General features: G+C 44.1%; 1 protein-coding gene across 1 annotated transcript in view; it reads left to right on the top strand.

Moving 5' to 3' along the window:
• Nucleotides 1–1,388: 1,388 nt before the first annotated feature.
• Nucleotides 1,389–16,915, top strand: part of LOC126538835 (uncharacterized) — a 95,754-nt gene continuing 80,227 nt past the window's right edge. The window contains exons 1-4 of the mRNA XM_050185554.2: nucleotides 1,389–1,939; nucleotides 11,805–12,042; nucleotides 14,902–15,056; nucleotides 15,803–15,984. Of these exons, the coding sequence (XP_050041511.1) occupies nucleotides 1,860–1,939; nucleotides 11,805–12,042; nucleotides 14,902–15,056; nucleotides 15,803–15,984 (655 nt within the window). The 5' untranslated portion in view covers nucleotides 1,389–1,859. The remainder of the gene's footprint in view (nucleotides 1,940–11,804; nucleotides 12,043–14,901; nucleotides 15,057–15,802; nucleotides 15,985–16,915) is intronic.

The raw sequence follows: 16,915 nt of genomic DNA, 5'->3' as shown, positions 1-16,915 counted from the left end.
TTTAGGCCCCTGAAAAGTGAGAAGTTTTTTCGGCCCGTGTCTTTCTCGCAGCACATTATGTTCACGAGACAAACTGACTTCGGAGCGTGGTGTGTCAGCTTGACAGTTGTGTTTTTGGTCTGTGTGTGTTAGCGATGCCTCCTTTGGTGTGAGTGTCAACCGGCAACAAAGACACTCAAGCAATCACAGCGCGGGTCTACGCCGCCTTCAACGTGCCAGGGAAAAACATAGGAGCGCGGCTGCTTCACTAAAGCTGTCAGAGAAGTTTTGTAGATTTTGTTCTGACGCGCGTCGGCAGCACACACTTCCGGCGGCTCGTAGCAATGCAAGTTCAAAGTTCGCGCCTACTTCTCCGGCGCCGGAGGCGCAAAGAAATATGGCTCACCAACATGGCTGCGTTTCCGGCTTCAAAAACGTGACGTCATGCCCTTTTTTATTTTGCTTTTTCCTCCATGCCCATAGAGTTTCTCACTCTATCATGACGCCCTTTAGATATAAAATGCAGATCTTAAAGGCGTTCTTTTTGATGATTGAATGTGGCAGAAACGATTTCGGAAGCCAGAAGGACGTTGTAGGCTCATAGAATTTCTCGTTTAGTGCAGACGTCGGGTTTTGGACACCACCTATTGGCTACACAAATTATTATTCTCTGGGTCCCACGTTGGGGTGGCGCTAGTGAATGACTACTTTGTGTTTACGTGTAGTAGCCGTTCTGATCTTAATTCTGATCACATCTTAGCCCTAGGTTCGTCGAAGGTGACTTGCAATTATTCACAGAAACTTAATACAGTGCAGCACGTAATCTTCATAGTGACCATGAGCTGGGATTGTAAATTGACGTCTTCAAACGAACAAGCTCTCGAGGTGACCATAAAACATGACAACAAACAAAAAAACCGACGTTCGGATGCTCAAAAAATGCCCGAATAAAACTTCTGTTGACGGTTGCCTTGACAAAATCGTTACAAGTGTGGAACGCACAGTTTGGACAATGGAATAGAATGCTTCTAAAATTCAATTCCAACAATTGTTCGGCGAGGAGGAAGAAACTTTCAATTTATTAACTTAGTTAATCAGCTGCTGGATAACAATAAAAACTATATTATAATATTTTATCATTTATTTTGTTGACCACGGTGCACTCGCATGGCACGACCAAGAGATAGATGACACAGTAGACGAAAATAGTTGACGCTACTCTATTAAGTGTTACACAATGAGAGGGAATTCTGGGAAATCCGCGCGCTTCTTTCGTCGTTACTTGTTTGAAAGTAACCTGCCCGCTCGCACGTGACGGCCGGCTCTGACTCGCCCACCCGAAGAGAAGCGGTAAAACGAGTAAGTACCACACGGCATGTCGAAAGCGTTTTCTCCTCGCCGCGTCGACCACACTCTCAGCTGCTGGTGGGAGGCGCTTCTTGCATGGACGCGGAAGCGACGCCGCCCCGACAAACGTATCTTATTTTTTATCTATGGCTTTCGCTTTGCGGCCGGGAAATGACGAAAAAGAAGCAGCGTGTCCTCGTCGCCATGGTGAACAGCTGAAGCCGTTGCCGTTGTACCAGCGCGGCTTATTTTGAGGACCACTGGCGTGGGTCGTCGTCTCGCACCTCTAGGGGAACCTTGTCGCGCTCCTCCTCTAGGCCTACCGTCCAGAAACTTGCAGACGTCGTCGCGTCGCCAAACTCGTCACCACGTTACGACTACGGTACCGATGAACGCGGCGTAGTGTCGTGCGTGCGCTACGTTCGCTGCACCGTCGGCAACGCCCGGAATGGATCTGAGAGTGGCCCGCTGAAACGGTGTCAAAGGGAGTTCCGCCCCTGATCTTCTGCTGCCCGCCGTCAAACGGCCAGACGATGTTGCTCCGAAGTCGCTGCAGCGGCGACAACTGCCGCTGCGAGAAGGCGCACGGGCACCATCGAAGCAGCAAACGTCGGTGAGTGGACGCGTGTGTTCACAGTCACGTAAAAAGGACCACAAGCAGCAGCAGCAGCAACATGTAAACGTGATTGCTTTCGTTTCGCTTTATGTTATACCATAACGGCACTCTATGCAGTGAGAAAAATCTACCGCTTCTGAGCACGGGCTGCGATCGCTTTGGTATGGTCTACGCAAACCGATTGACCCTGCGAAGTGAGAACAGCTGTCGGTTACGCTGATTCACGTGCTGTTTGTTTGCAACGGAAGCCGTACGTCGCGAGGTGCTGCCGAGACGAGCACCTATGTTCGCCAGGTGTTCGAGCGAGACGCCGCGTTCCGTTCCTCCAAATACGCGCCCGTTGCGCAAGTCTGCCTAGCCGCATCCGCGTCCGGCGCCGACTCGGCAACGAGCGAACCCCGAAAAGAACTTAGCTCGGCCTGTCATGTCGTGTTTTATGACATCTCGACCTTCCCGATGCATCTCCGCTTCGTGTTGTCGTGGTTATCTCTCAACCACCGGGCGCTTCTGTTTGCAGTTTGCAATCGCCTGTTTGCGTCTTACGTGCGTTTTTTTCTCCCTTTCGATCTTGCGCCGGCCGGTCGGCGAGAAACGACGGGCGTCGGTCGAGCCGCGTGGACACGCGTCTTATCGCCGCACCAACGGCTGCCAGTTTGGAACGGTTGCTCAAAAAACGCGCGCGGCCGTGCCGTCCTGTCGCCCGATTGAAGTTGTTCTCGAGAGGCGGGAAATATGTAGGCCGGCACGCTTGACAGGCCATGCAGTCTGTCTGCCTCTCACGCTGCGGTGAAGGCCTCTTGCGTTTGCTCTCGATAGCTCTGCGGGAGGCCGCTTGCGCGCATGTGGTCTGCACGTGGGATGAAAAAAGAAAGCGAAACCATGACGAAACCGTGCCGCTTAACGGCGAATGGCGAGGCATTGTGTGTGTGTGTGTGCAGTCCGATCGCAGACGTAGTTCTTTCAAAATTATTTTCCCTCAGAACTGCCATGATTGCTCTGCACTTGTTTGCGTACGTCTGTTTGTACCTGAATGTGTTTGAACCTGAACCTCAATTGCTGCTAGTAGTGAGGCACATGTACTGCTACCAAACTTGCATTAACTAGCACGGTTTCCCTTGGCCTCGTTAAGCGAAATTATGAAACCTCATAATAGCACGTCATCTTATGATAAGAGGTCGCTGCAATCAGGTTTCCATGGTCCAGGGACATAGTGGCACATAGTGACACAGCTGTTAGTGGCAATGACACCACTGAAATTAAGGATGCACTGTCTATATTCAGCATGGCTACATTTAGGAGTGATTACTGTGCAGATTCAAGAGCATGTTGTTTAATTCAAAAGGGCATTTCGTAGCCACTCGCAACAGATTCCACATTCAACCTTGATATCAGAGGTCTGTCTTAAATGGCATCACCGGCTGTTCTGATGCTATTTGTCTATCCCTACTTGGACCACATTTGGAGTTTGAGTTAATTAGAAATCACCTTTATTTGTTTAGCTTCTGGCATGTAATTAACTCAACTGCTACTGTTATGTCAAATGTGATTGACCCCAGAGCCCAGCTCTAAAATTAATTTAGTGTTGGTAATTCTACACAAACTGTGATAGTGGGCAAAGCAGTCATGCATACATACTTGCCAGCTCCCTGAAGTTTTCTGTAGTTTATAAAATCTTGCTCATTTTATGATTCTATGAATGCTTCGTAAGGTTTTCAAGGAAAAAAATTCTGTTGGCGATAAGTTTCACTCGTCAATCCCCAACCATACCACTTGAAGTCTTCCGATTGCGAAAGGACACCAGAAGAGTAACTCCTTTGAGCAAGTTCATTTGAATCGGTTCCTGAAGCAGGCGAAATCAGCAGCAGCCAAATCACTGAAAAAGTTCCTGTGATCTAGAAACAGTGTGTTCCTTATCAGATTGTGCTTTTCCAAATTTGCTGCTGTGTTTAAAGGTAAATGATCTTTAATAAAGTGTGTATGCATCCCTTAGCATCTGTGCGCTTAGGGGCAAGCTTTAATAAAAGCACCGCATGCCATTTCCTTCATTGCCGTGTCAGTGGGATCCTTTAGTACGAATTTTAGCATTCACAGTTTGCTAGGTATGCTATTCTTTCCTTAGCACACATTATGCTGATACTAGTATGTATTACAATCGCCATTATGTGTTGGCATGTGTTGTGGTGCTTTTGAGGAAAAGCACATGTGCACAGCACAGATGTGTGTGAAGGGGCCACGGCGTACAGGCAAAGCAGGTTGTTCTTCCCCTCATCTAAGATTTCCAGTTGCATGTCTGGTTAGTATTCAAAATGTAAGGGCACACAACCCACGTAATGCCTGCAAATGATCCAGTTTCAGCATTTGAATTCAGTCTTTGATGCTATCTTCTGCATGTAGGGCGCACCCATGGAACCTGTTCTGCAAGATTTTACTTCAAATTTTCTTTTCTTTTTATTCTTTCACTCCACTAAAAAAAAAAAAGGCTGCCTGCTCTTTAACCCCCAAGACTGTCTGGTATTGACACGAATGGACCAATGCCTGTCGACTGAATTTTAAAGGACTGAAAAAAAAAATTCACAGCAGTTATAATCGTTTAATTGCAGTTTTGTAATACCACAGCTGTTATGTGTTATTAGGTACTGTTTTGCTGTGACCTACTGACAGTATTGGAGGGCCCCATGAGTTCAATTCTTGTTTTCATGGTTACTTGCCCAGCCTACAACCTACTAACTTGAAATTTGCATATTTGTTGTCATTGAGACCCAAAACTTTTTGCAACCAAAAATCACCCTGTTTAAAGGTGACAGTATTTGCTCAGAAGAGCAGTGGTATGAACTAGTCTCATTATGAAGCACCATCGTAGGGGAGCAGCTCAGATTCACATTGCCAAGATCATGATTGAGGCAGTTTGAATAATGTGGTGGGGCTTGTTCTCATCACCAAGAGAGAAGTCATCCTAGAGTCAAAAGTGAAAACAGATGTTACCATTACTCAGCTAACAGCTTGCCTTTGGCATCCTTTTTCCTTCAGGCTTTAACTTTGCATACCACAATAGGAATACCACCTCACGGGGAGGGGGTACTCACAACGAACATGCTGAAATCACTTTCCAAATCACGTTCCGAAGGGGATGGGGGGGGGGGGGGGGGGGGGCAACTTGTTATTAAGCCCTGTTAGAGGAACACTAAAAAAAACATAGTTTGAGCTGCACTGTTAAATTTGTTTCTACCATTGGCAAGAGGAGGCTTGATAAGCCTGGAAAATAGGGAAGAGTGAAATGCAGGTGGCAACGACGCCTTCAAGTTCCCGCAACCACTTGCAGTGATGTCATAGACTTTGAAGGTGACTGCTCGAGCCTTAACTTTGTCATCGACAGAGATGGACGACATTGTGTTCTAAAAGAGCCGTAGACAGAACTTTGCCGAGTTGCAAGAATAATTAATGAGCCACGGCATCCGAAGTAATAGAAAATACTATGAAGACTGTAATGTCACATTTGACGTCCCGCCACCGCGTTTTCTGTGTGAAGTTCAAACAAATAGAACCTTCATCATCATTTGCTCTCCTAATAATGAACTTATTACCCTGAAATTAATGGAAATATAGTTTTGAAAGAATAGGTTAACAGTATAAATGAATCAGGTGTCTCTCTTTCGTGTCCTTTCTAGCTGTACTAGTGAATTGGGCTTCTGTGACGGCAAAAACAGCGACTGTTCCTGCGAGAGCACGCTTGGCCGATCAGAAAATATGCAAGAACAAAAGACAAGTGACAAGGCTGTCTTTTCCTTGTTTCTTTTCTTTTTCCATGCACTGTCTGATGCAGCCAGTGGAATGTGTTCCTCATCCACATGCATATATATTTCACTGACAGCATTATTTATTCTGTAAGTGCAATAGGGGCCCTATTCATTTTGCTCTATCACAAAGTTCAATTTATTAATGATTGCCTTGTCCTCTTCAGGTATGTTTACACAGCTTGTCAGGCATCTTTTCATTGTACTGATGTTGACAGCTGACCTTCACAAGATTTTTTTTTTTTTATCAGTTGATGCCTCGCAGGGTCCCTTGTCAGTTTACACAGTGACCGCTAACAGTATTCAAATGGCACTAGACTGTTATATTAGGGGAAGCTTAGTGCAGAAATGGGCAACAGAATGCCAAAGCTATAAACAATGAACAGTATTCCAAAGAGACATACGAAAATAATCCAGTGACTAGGAAAACAGCTTCGATTTGAACTTAGGCAAGAGTGTCAAATGTAAGCTGGCAGAGCAGTCCAGATGAAGTCAAGAAATATGCGTGGTGTCGACCATCATTGCATATTAAAGGTAGGAAAAAAACTACGGCGAATTAGTAGAATTCATGTTTAGACCAACACTGCAAAATACACTTGATGGTGAAGGGATTTGCGAACTGTTTAAGAGGACAGTGGCAAGATGTTTCAGCAACCAAGTAACTGACAGTACATTAAAGCTGTGAAGCAACAAGGAAGCACTGCAGCAATATGAACTGTGCATTAGTTTTCCAATAGCTTGGTTTTGTAAGTGCTGTATAGGAGTTAAGTGTGCGAGTTAAGCATTGCCTGATGTGCTGATACGGTATGAATGCACAGTAAAGTGTAAGGTTGAAATGTGAAAATGATGTCAGGCATCTGACTAATGTTCTTTGATGTCATAACCTAGTTGTTGTTGTTTTTTTGTTGTTGTTCATATCATTTAGCAGATCTTGAAGTTGAGGTGGGAAGAAAAAAAGACGCTTCATTTTTAATGCACATTTTCTCTTTGTTCAAACTGTTTACAAAACTTGAAGAAAGGCAAGCGGGTTATTTAAATGGCATTTAGTATGTAGTTCCTCTTTCCTTTGGCACTCTAACATTGTAATGTTTAATTGTTACCTTTTTTTTTTTCTTATAGAAGCAAACTTTTACCACTACGAAAAAAAACAAGACGAAGGACGAGGAACACGAAGAAACATACACGAACGCTGACTTCCAACTGTTTATTTTGAGCGTCCAAGCTATATTTATACCATAACTTTAACAAAAAACCTGAAGTCATACAATCTACAATATTACGACATTATATAGGCTAAGGGAAACCATCTAGAAATTTTATCTCTTTATCAAGCAGTGACAGTGATGACGTACTGATGCATTTTTGCTTTGCTTTATTTGTGTAGTAAGCCTCAATAATCCCTCTCTGTTTTATCTGTGGCTCACATCAGGAACTTTTTTTCCAGTACTGGCTTGCACCCACATCCTTTACAATGGTCACCCGTGTGACCATCTGTATTGCTGCACACTCCCAGATGCACTTGTTTTTCTTTTTAATACTGTTTATTGTTGTAGAGAGTTCTGCATATCTCTGTTGATGCATTCCATTCGAGATAGCCGCCTAGCTTGCTTATCTCAAGTGTAAGTGAGGTTGCAGCAGAGCGTAATTGCTCTTTGTGCTTCACTCTCACGTTGTTGCATTTTTGTTACTCTGAATAGGCCGTGTGGTGTTTGCGTGATTTATAGCTTGGAATTAGCTACAATTGTTTTGTACTTCTTGGCACGTCCTTACATATTTTATTTTCACTCTATATAATGTCTACCTATTACCAACCACCAGTTACGAATATTCCCCTGTTCACAGTAGAGGACTGCTCAATAATGGGGCTTTCTGTATTCCTAGACAACTTATGCAGGCTAAGCTATAGACAAAGCCTTGCCATTTGTATTGAAAGACTGTAGTTCAGACTGATTGCCTAAATATTGCTTTCAGTTTAGCTTTGCCAATGTACTGAGCCACCGTGGCTTCAAGGCAAAGCTCTTGTCAAGAATTGTCAGGATAGTTTTGACCGTTTCATACTGTAACAAGGAAAATAACACGAGACATGGAGCTATATAATCATGCATTGTTCCTTTGATATTATTTGCTTTTAGGCAAAAAAAAGGAAGTACTACATTTTAATGGGCTTTTTCCTTTATATGATGTTTCCATGGCAACGAGTCCTACAGAATCCCACTAGATTTTTAAATGCTGGAAATTGCAACGCAACCTTAAATGTTTTATCGCTCGAGTTTCACAGTTGAGGTTAGATGGTCAGAGAAAAGACATGTAGTGCCATTCATATGTAGTGAATGTAATGCATGGCCGTTGAAGGATGGCAAGTTCTTGATCAGGTGGGCAAGATTGAGGCTCTTATGTTCCACGAAACATTTGCTGCTTGTTAGCATGTTGATGTTTTGGCCAAAGCCAAACATGAACACTAGTACCGTGTAACCTTTCTGTAAACCAGGCACGTACCCAAGGCCCCCCCCACCCATCTGCCCATGCCACCACTCCTCACACACATTCCTAAAGCACCGACAAATCAATCTACTTGGCAGTCAACATTTTGCCGCCTTCTACAACGAAAGTAGTATATGACGTAACTTCCTTAGTTTTTGCGGCATCCGTCACCAGAAAAAATCATCATGTGGGCCGATCCTGCTAATAGTGCAGAAAGGGTCCAAGCCCAATGGCACATACTCCTGTGGACTTGGGAACATGTAACGCGCCCTTCGCAATCTTCGGTATGGGCCCATGTATAGGGAGTGCTTAACGCATGCTTCACCTCTGCCAGGGATCGGCCCGGTGTAGCGTTATACTCAGGCCAACCCGCAGCGGAGGTGAAACACTTTGCTTTTCGTTTGAGAGCTTTGACTGTCAGCTTCGCTGCCATTGTATCTTCACAGAGTGGAATGGTTGTCGATCTTTTCACTCTTTGGATGGCGATAGTTATCGACATCTCCTGGGGTGTGAAGACCGGTTTTCTCATCGATTCGGTGCCCGCGCGATTAACTCAAGATGAGTTCAGTTGTCATCATCTATTGCAACAGGCAGGGCGTAGTTTATTGTTTTAATTATATTATTTTGTTTCATTTACAATGCCCAACACAATTTTTAGATCGCCATCTATTCAACGATCACACGCATCGCTGTTGCTTCCTTAGTTCAACCTTCTTGGTTTAGACTGATCCAGGGTCAGGAAAGGGATTCGGTTTATAGCTGGTCTGTATGCTCATGGAACAAGTTGTGACCAGAGAAAACTCTCAGTTGCGTTTAAATTTTCCTTTTGCTTCATTATTTCCTTGAGTGACAGCTCGCCGCTACACTGGCAGTTCCTCGGAGCCATATACCCGCGATATGGGTTACATAAGGTGGAAAATGAAATAATTCGAGACTGCGTCTGTCATCAGACACTGCAATAACCTTTAAACCCATAAGCAATATGACTGTCACCCATTACCTCGTCTGGCGTTTCCCTAATTGTACAGCACATTTTGTGCAATATTGGCAACTGGAAACAAGAGTTGCAAGGAGTTGAGAAATGAAGTGATCTACAAAGGGAGAGAGCCAAGACAACAGCCAAACAGGAAGGAAAAGCGAAAATTAACAAATTTAAGCGTTGTTTCTGAAAATATTTATGGATCAACATCTTTTTATTTAAAACGGAAGTAGAGAAAACATCGCTGGAAGCGGAGAATAATTCCGTGTGTTTTGAATGACGCTTCTACAGTGATCAATCAAGCCTCCTTACGTAGCCACTTCTCTGCTGTGCTTGTGTGGGTGTTTTTCTAACCTTCCGTGGTGGGCACAGTACGTCTAGAACCGCTGCAGCCTGTGCTCTACGCGGTTGTACGGGACTGGTGATCATGCATCATTACGCAACTTCCCAATAACAACACGAGTTGATTTTGGCACTAGGTAGAGCAGTAAACGAGGGATCCGAAAGAACTGCGATTGTTCCACAAATATACATTTCTCTAATTCTTCCAGAGCAAATTCAGAAAATGCTGCTGGAAATCTTTATTTTACACTTCCGCTTGTTTACTTGTTCTTGGCAGTGTTCTTCCTGTGCATCTTTCATGTGTGAGTCCATTTGATGTGCTTTTTTGTTTGCCAAGGAAAGGAGAGGTGTATTTCACAGGCGTACCTGTGAGATACACATTATTTCAATTTTCATTTGCTGGTTTGCGCATCTTTATGGCAACTTGTGGACATTGTTCACATTTATACTAGTAAAGGTACCTCCCCCTGTCATTTGCATAGAAAAGCTACCTTGGGTTGCCTCCCCCCCGGTAAGAAATCCTGGATATGTGCCTGCTGTAAGGATTAAAATCAGTCATACAAAATGACATTTTGTAGCTATTACTATAAGAGCGACAGTCGAACTCAACACTACATACAACAAAGGCCTCACCTGTGCGCTTTGACTGTATCTTTGGTGGCATCGTGGTTCCCTACAATAATCACCTGAGGGAACACTAGCACAAGTTTCTACTACCAGATCTGCAGACGTGGGGCTTCAAGCAGCACAGGAATGGTGATCAGTGCATGGATTTGCGTAATCTGGCTTCAAACAGCTCTGCGACTTTGAAATTTCATCATTTTCAAGAAACAGTCGCATTTTAAGTGCAACAATTCGCAATGATTACGCATGCGCGCACGTCTTATTGCCTTCATTCATTTAGAAAGAATGCCTGCTTGGAAATCGAGGCCAACTAAGGCAGATAAAGTATAATGAATAAAGCCGTAGGAATGTCAAGGCCACAAGCATGAAATTTACATAAATTTGTCTACTAACCTTTGTTTCCATGGTCTTCCTTCTAAAATTTTAGTAAAATACTCTTATCGGCTGTATGTGTGGGCATGGAAAGTTGTCCGTGTGTAAGCAGTGATGTAGAAGGCCTCCCCTCTAGGGCTGTGTGCAACAGCATTTTTGGATGTAAAGAGCGTACCTTCAGGTAGTGTTGATATAGCACAGCCTCTGTGCAAAATCTTGCTTTTAATATCTGTGGATGCGTCACAAGAAGCTCGCAAAAAAAAAGATGGCTTTGATACCGAGACAGAAAGAAATTGTTGAAGACTTCGACGATAACTGTCAGTGCAAGCGAATAGCCGAATCATTCAAGAAAGCTCTTTGCTTTATTCAAGGAATGGGCGTGCTTGACGACGTATATTTGTAGCAGTCGGGATACTAAGGTAACATTCGTCGTTTCGCTACATGATTCCAAAGCAAATGGAGCCATTAACCAGCACATCTTTAGAGGTAGTATAGGTAGACAGCCCATGCATCTTTGAGCTCAAGTGGTTTGCATTTGGCACCAAATGGTGCCCCACAACGTAACTTCACTATTACAAGCAAGTAGCGTAAAGATGGGCATAGCTTTCTTTTTCTTTTTTTTCTATCCTTTCGCTGTGTTGGTCATAGTTGCGCAAACATTCATAGCCTTTGAGTCAGCTTTGCTTTTCTGGCTAATAGTGCCCCCATTTGTATGGGGACTGTCCATCTTTAAGCATAGCACCCTTCCCTTAGACGTGTGCAAATGCTCAAAACTTCCTATACAAACTGAAGACCCTTTTTTTTTTGCGAATCAAGAATTTATTTACTTTGTTATGATATTCAGTTATGGATAAATATCCAAGCCTACTACTATTACTCCAAGCTGCTGTCCAAGGAAAAAGGCTTATTCTGTGTGATCCACCGCCGGCTCCGCTTGTTCACTCGAAGGCAACTGGGAATTGTGGTAAAGTTTCGCTTTTTAATAATTGGAGCTGCTAAAAGTTGCAATAGCATTGCATATAATAAAGGTAAATATAATTTCTCTTTTCCGTGTGCCTCATTTCCTCTCTGATTTCTTTATTTTTCACGTTTTTATTTGTCCCAACTCCAGAAAGAATAAAGCGTTCAACATTTTGATTCGATATTTGGCAGCAGTATTTCTCAACTATTCATGCGCAATTTGATTTTTAAAATTCAGCTTGAATGCCTGGCTTCAGACTTCATCGAACTACAGTGCAGCTGACTCCTTCCTTACTCCCTCTCATTCCTGCAGAGCGTCACGATCGCGCCAAACGGCCGACGTTGATGACACATCGCAGCGGTCCCAGGGCAATGGAACCGTGAGCCATTTGAGCAGCGGGCTGAGTGCGTTCACGTTTTCGCCTCCAGCATTCTCAACACCTCTCAAACGTGGAGCTTCTCCGGGGACTGTTACCACAGGGACCGGCACCGATCTGTCTGCTGACGTGTCCCTGCTGTACTCGGCAAGCAGCAAGACATCGACAACACAGGTGCGCCATTTACCTTTCCTAAAGTGAAACTTCCTTCTGCTCTTCTCTTCCGCACTTAACATGTATGATTGTCTGGCTGAATAGACTGGGCTGATTCTGGAGATGTGACCGATTGCGATACCCCTGTCTGATGCGTTTCCCTGCAAGAGTTTTGATGTGGTTTGTTATGCAGGCCAATTTTGGAGGCAGTGCAGCGTGACAGCAGACACAAGCTTGATAGCATTTAACCAACAGAGCTAACCAGTAAATCTCCCCTGCAGCATATTTCAGCAGCTGTAACTGTGAAATTGTTGCTTCACTTTGACAATTGTCTTTCATTGGTTTCAGTCGCCTCTTCTGTTTGTTTAAAAAAAAACGACAACAACATCAGTACATTGCCATGTTGCCTAAAACTTGATCATCAACTCTTTTAGAAAGCCCCTAGCTAAGTATGGCAATCTTAAAACAAAAAACAGTAGTGTGTATGTGACATGATGATCTTGTCTGCAAAATATTGTGGGGCTGCGCACCTCTAGAAACCCCAAAGATTTCACAGCAAACTCGCCACTTGCCTTCCCTCTTCTGGAAGCCCACTGCTGGCCAGAGAGTCATGGTCACATGCACGAATGCCTGTTCAAGTGCGTGATCATCACTCGCCATGACTAATGGTCTAATATGGAAGGCGGAATGCTGCAAAAAAAGCAAGAGATGGAAAAAAAGGAGGTGGGGCTTGACGCTACACTTTGACCCTCGGCTCTAGTGTGGGGAGAAGGCAAGGAAGGTACACTGCTTGCAAATACTTCTAGAGGCAAAGGGAGAGAGTGTCTCTGTTAGCAATGACACTCTCCTCCAGGTGGCATGATAACTGGACAGTTAAAACATAAATACCCGAGAAAGTGGATGGCAAAATGGCGCAAGTTTGATTCGCGGCTATGGGGGCCGCATTCCAATGGGTGCGGAATGCCAGAAAGGCTGGCTTACTAATTTTTCAAATATAACATGAAAACCTACACAGGATGGACACAGAACGACTGTGTCTTTCTTTCATCGAGTGTATGGATATTCGCAGTACCTTTCAAACGTAAATGAGTATCAACTTGCCCAGTATACTAGGGGTGTGTGAATACCAAGTAGTAGATTTCAAATCAAATATAGAATGGAATCAAGAAAAAAAAGCGAAATGTTGAATCGAATATTGCAAAGCTTTTCACAAAATTTAATGCTTACAAATTTTGGGCAAGAAAATACATTGCTGCACATGCCCGGAAGTCTCCTAGCATTGTATAACAAGCATGTAGCGAGCAATTAGTAACATAGATGCATAGAAATCGAGATACACAGTGCGGTCTATGCTTATTAAATGGAACACCAAATTACTGGTATGCCAGCGCTAATTACAGCTCAGTTCTAGTATATGATGGTCTTGGAAATATTTCTTTTATCACTAAAATTTATGTTCAACAGAATCAAGTGTCTTTTCCTCTGAAACTAATGAATTAGTGGCATTCTGTTGTAGTGAGTGAGGTTCTCAGTTTAGTAGTAGACCCGTATTTTGTGGCAGTATTGACACGGGAACTCATTTATTGGATGAGCGCTTTTACCGTTAGAAATGTTATCGCTCAGCGCAGGATGCGTCTACATGTATCGGAAGTTTCTAGGATGTTATCGATGCTTCTATCCGCTGTCTGTTGTCGCCGAACCTTGTGTAATCTGATTGCATGCATGCGCGACGTGAATGGCGTAGAACTTTGTGGAAGGCACACAGGTCCCAGCAATTACTCTGGAACATTCGACGACTGGTGTATAAAAGCAGACGCACTTGACCCGCTGATCAGATTTTCGACGATCGCAGACTGTGTTCGCCGTTTTTATTGAACATTGAGTGTAACCTGTTCTTTCTGGGCATAGGTTCGCCCAATAAAGTTAGTTTTGCCATTCACAGTTTTGTTGCTGTGTCCTCAACAGTCGCTGCCACCTGACAGTATTTTATTTATTCCATAGAAAGGTTTGCTTTCCTGCTGTTGTCCAATATGCCGAATTGCTATCGCAACTTTACGGCAGGGGGGTTATCGCAAGGCCAAGTCCAGGCGACGGACTGCCTGACTCCACCACCGCTCTGCGTATAGATGGTGCTGACAATAAATAGCAGGCACCGTCGATGTGTCAGGTTCGGTGTTATTTGCCACCCAAGCGAAACTGTGCCATTCGGCATTCGAGTGCTGTGTGGGTCATCCCCACGGCGTGCTTGGCAGTCCTTTTTCGCCAAAAATGACGTGAAATGCTCGCTTGGGTGACATCGAGCACAAGGGGCTCCGCGTCGCACGCAATGTGTGGCACTGCGTGGCTCTCTGCACTGAACATATTGAATGTTAGAAAAATCTAATGGTAAATACTCAATTCACGAATTGAATTATTAGAACGATCGTCATTCAATTCGATTCGGTGATATTCTATATTTGCATACCCCTACAGTATATTAACCTCCTTGTTTGTTTACTTAGCTTTTCCTGCACACGGAAAAATTGCAGATGGTCAAAATTGATCCACTATTATTGCGCTTCTCATAGCCCCTGCATTGCTCTGTCATCTTGCACAACATTAATCAACCAGTCACCATTCTCCACCTTCATAATTTTAGCCGCTACTGTGACACTTCTTCCTTTTTTTTCTTTTATCTTTTTTTTTTTCTTCTTCCTTTTGCTTTTGCATGCAAGTGAATGAAACTTGCACTCCATGTGTCTGTCCCACAGATAACTTATCAGTCAGTCTTTGTGCTTTAAGGAAAACATTGAAATGTGCGGGAGCAGAGTCATTCACGAGAGTTGTGTGATTCCATGTGCCCTCTTCCTCACAAAGACCCCTCCACTTCTCATCTTGCAGTCTCCAGGAATACTCAGGTCTTCGGATGCCACTGAGCTACAGGCGAAGCAGGTGCGGTTTGGGGGCGTCATCCAGAACGGCAGTCCACGTCAAAGGCTGTACAGCGACACTGACGATTCGGAGTGCGAAGTCAGCAGCTGGCGTTTTCTGCAAGGGTGAGTGGGCTACCTGCACCTGCCTAAAGATATGGCCCTGTTTTGCGCAAAAAAAACGAAACAGCCCCTGTGGCCATAGTTTCATACATAAATTGCTAGAGCGTCTACAGAAGCTGTAAGCATGGGGGTTCATCCAACATGGGAATGATGGGTTTAGTACAGATTGGCCTAAACTTCATCCTTCTGGGGGCAAATGGCTTTGTGACTTGCCAAATCGATCATTCTAAACGAGATGTTGCATTAGAACAGAAACAATGCACTATGCTTGTGTTCATAAACAGCCTTATTGCCTTCTGTGTTCAGAAAAATGCTTTTAAAATGTACAAGGCAAATAAGGTTGCTTAGAGATTTAGGCTAATAAAGGTAGATGAAGTGTCCACTAAATAAAGCCACAAAGAACATGTGAAGCCACAAGCACAAATATCAGACAAAGTCCCTGTACCATTTCCATGATAGCTGAACCATTGCAGTGCCAGAGCTCCCTCTAGTAAGTTTAGTAGAAAACTCGTCCAACACCAATGCCACCAAAAAAACATTTGCTCGTGGTCAAAGACTGTGTTTTGTTCTCAAGCCATCAGGTGTCATGGTGCTTTAATGAAAATGCTTTGTCATGGCCTTAGAAGTCTTGGAAAATCCTGAAGCTTTTCCCGCAAAAGCCCCTACGAGCCCTGGTGATAAGTCTTTTAGCTCGGCCAGTTACTAGGAAGATAGTCGGACCTGTGCCCATCACTCACTGCCATGTGCAGGGTCCCCAACGGCTTCTCTGAGGCGTCAGACTTGCTCAACCTCAAGCGAGGTCAAGATTCAGTGAGGTCAATCACGAGCAGCACCACAGTCACCACAACAGTCAGCTCTCTGACCGACATGCCAGGGACAGAGTTGTACTCGGACAGTGAAGACGACGAGGAACTCTTAAGGCAGCGCATCAGTGAGTTTTTTCTCCCTCTATCCTTTTTTGTTTTTTCCAACTTTTGCTTCTATTTATTTTATTGATATTATTGTACCCTTGAGACTAATGGTACTACACTGGGGAGTGGGCAACATATGAATAACAAAAGAAAGCACAAAAACGCAGCAAAATGCATTATCTGAAGGTTGGTGTGGTGTCAGCAATGGCCGTACAAACTTGTTTGCTGTTTTTCATCACAACAATCGCGCCGTGGAACAGTGGTTCCATTCTTTCAAAGTCCTGGGAATGAAACTCAGTCCAGCCTCCAAAACACTGTGAAATTCCAACATTGTAATGGTGATTATTGCATGATAAAATGTATGTACTGGATGTGGAGTAATGTTGGTGTGCAGAGAGGAATTTGGGAAGTACAGTAAAACCTCATTTGTGCGTCTAGGACAAAAATGCATGAAAAACTTACTAACCAGAAAAAAACTATAACCTGAAGTCTCCAATACTTTGGTAGACTCAGTTGTAGTTGACATAGACGTAATGTAAGACGTTGCGCAAATCATTGGAGCACAAGATGCCAACGAGCATCAAGCTACTGCGGTCGGAGCTGTCCGAGATGCGCTTAATACATTTGGCAGACTCAACTGTAGTTGACATAGACGTAATGTGAAGCATTCCGCAAATCATTGCAGGTGAAAAGGCCAACGAGCATCAAGCTGCTGCGGTCGGAGCTGTCAGAGATGCGCTTAATACATTTGGCAAACTCAACTGTAGTTGGCATAGACGTAATGTGAAGCATTGCACAAATCATTGGAGGTGAAAAGGCCAACGAGCATCAAGCTACTGCGGTCAGAGCTGTGCGAGATGCGCTTAATACATTTGGCAGACTCAACTGTAGTTGGCATAGACGTAATGTGAAGCATTCCGCAAATCATTGCAGGTGAAAAGGCCAACGAGC

The sequence above is a fragment of the Dermacentor andersoni genome, chromosome 8 (genome assembly GCF_023375885.2).
Source record: "Dermacentor andersoni chromosome 8, qqDerAnde1_hic_scaffold, whole genome shotgun sequence".
In the NCBI taxonomy this organism is placed as follows: domain Eukaryota; kingdom Metazoa; phylum Arthropoda; class Arachnida; order Ixodida; family Ixodidae; genus Dermacentor; species Dermacentor andersoni.
Note: the sequence above shows the minus strand (reverse complement) of the source record. Positions and strands in the feature narration are given on the sequence as shown.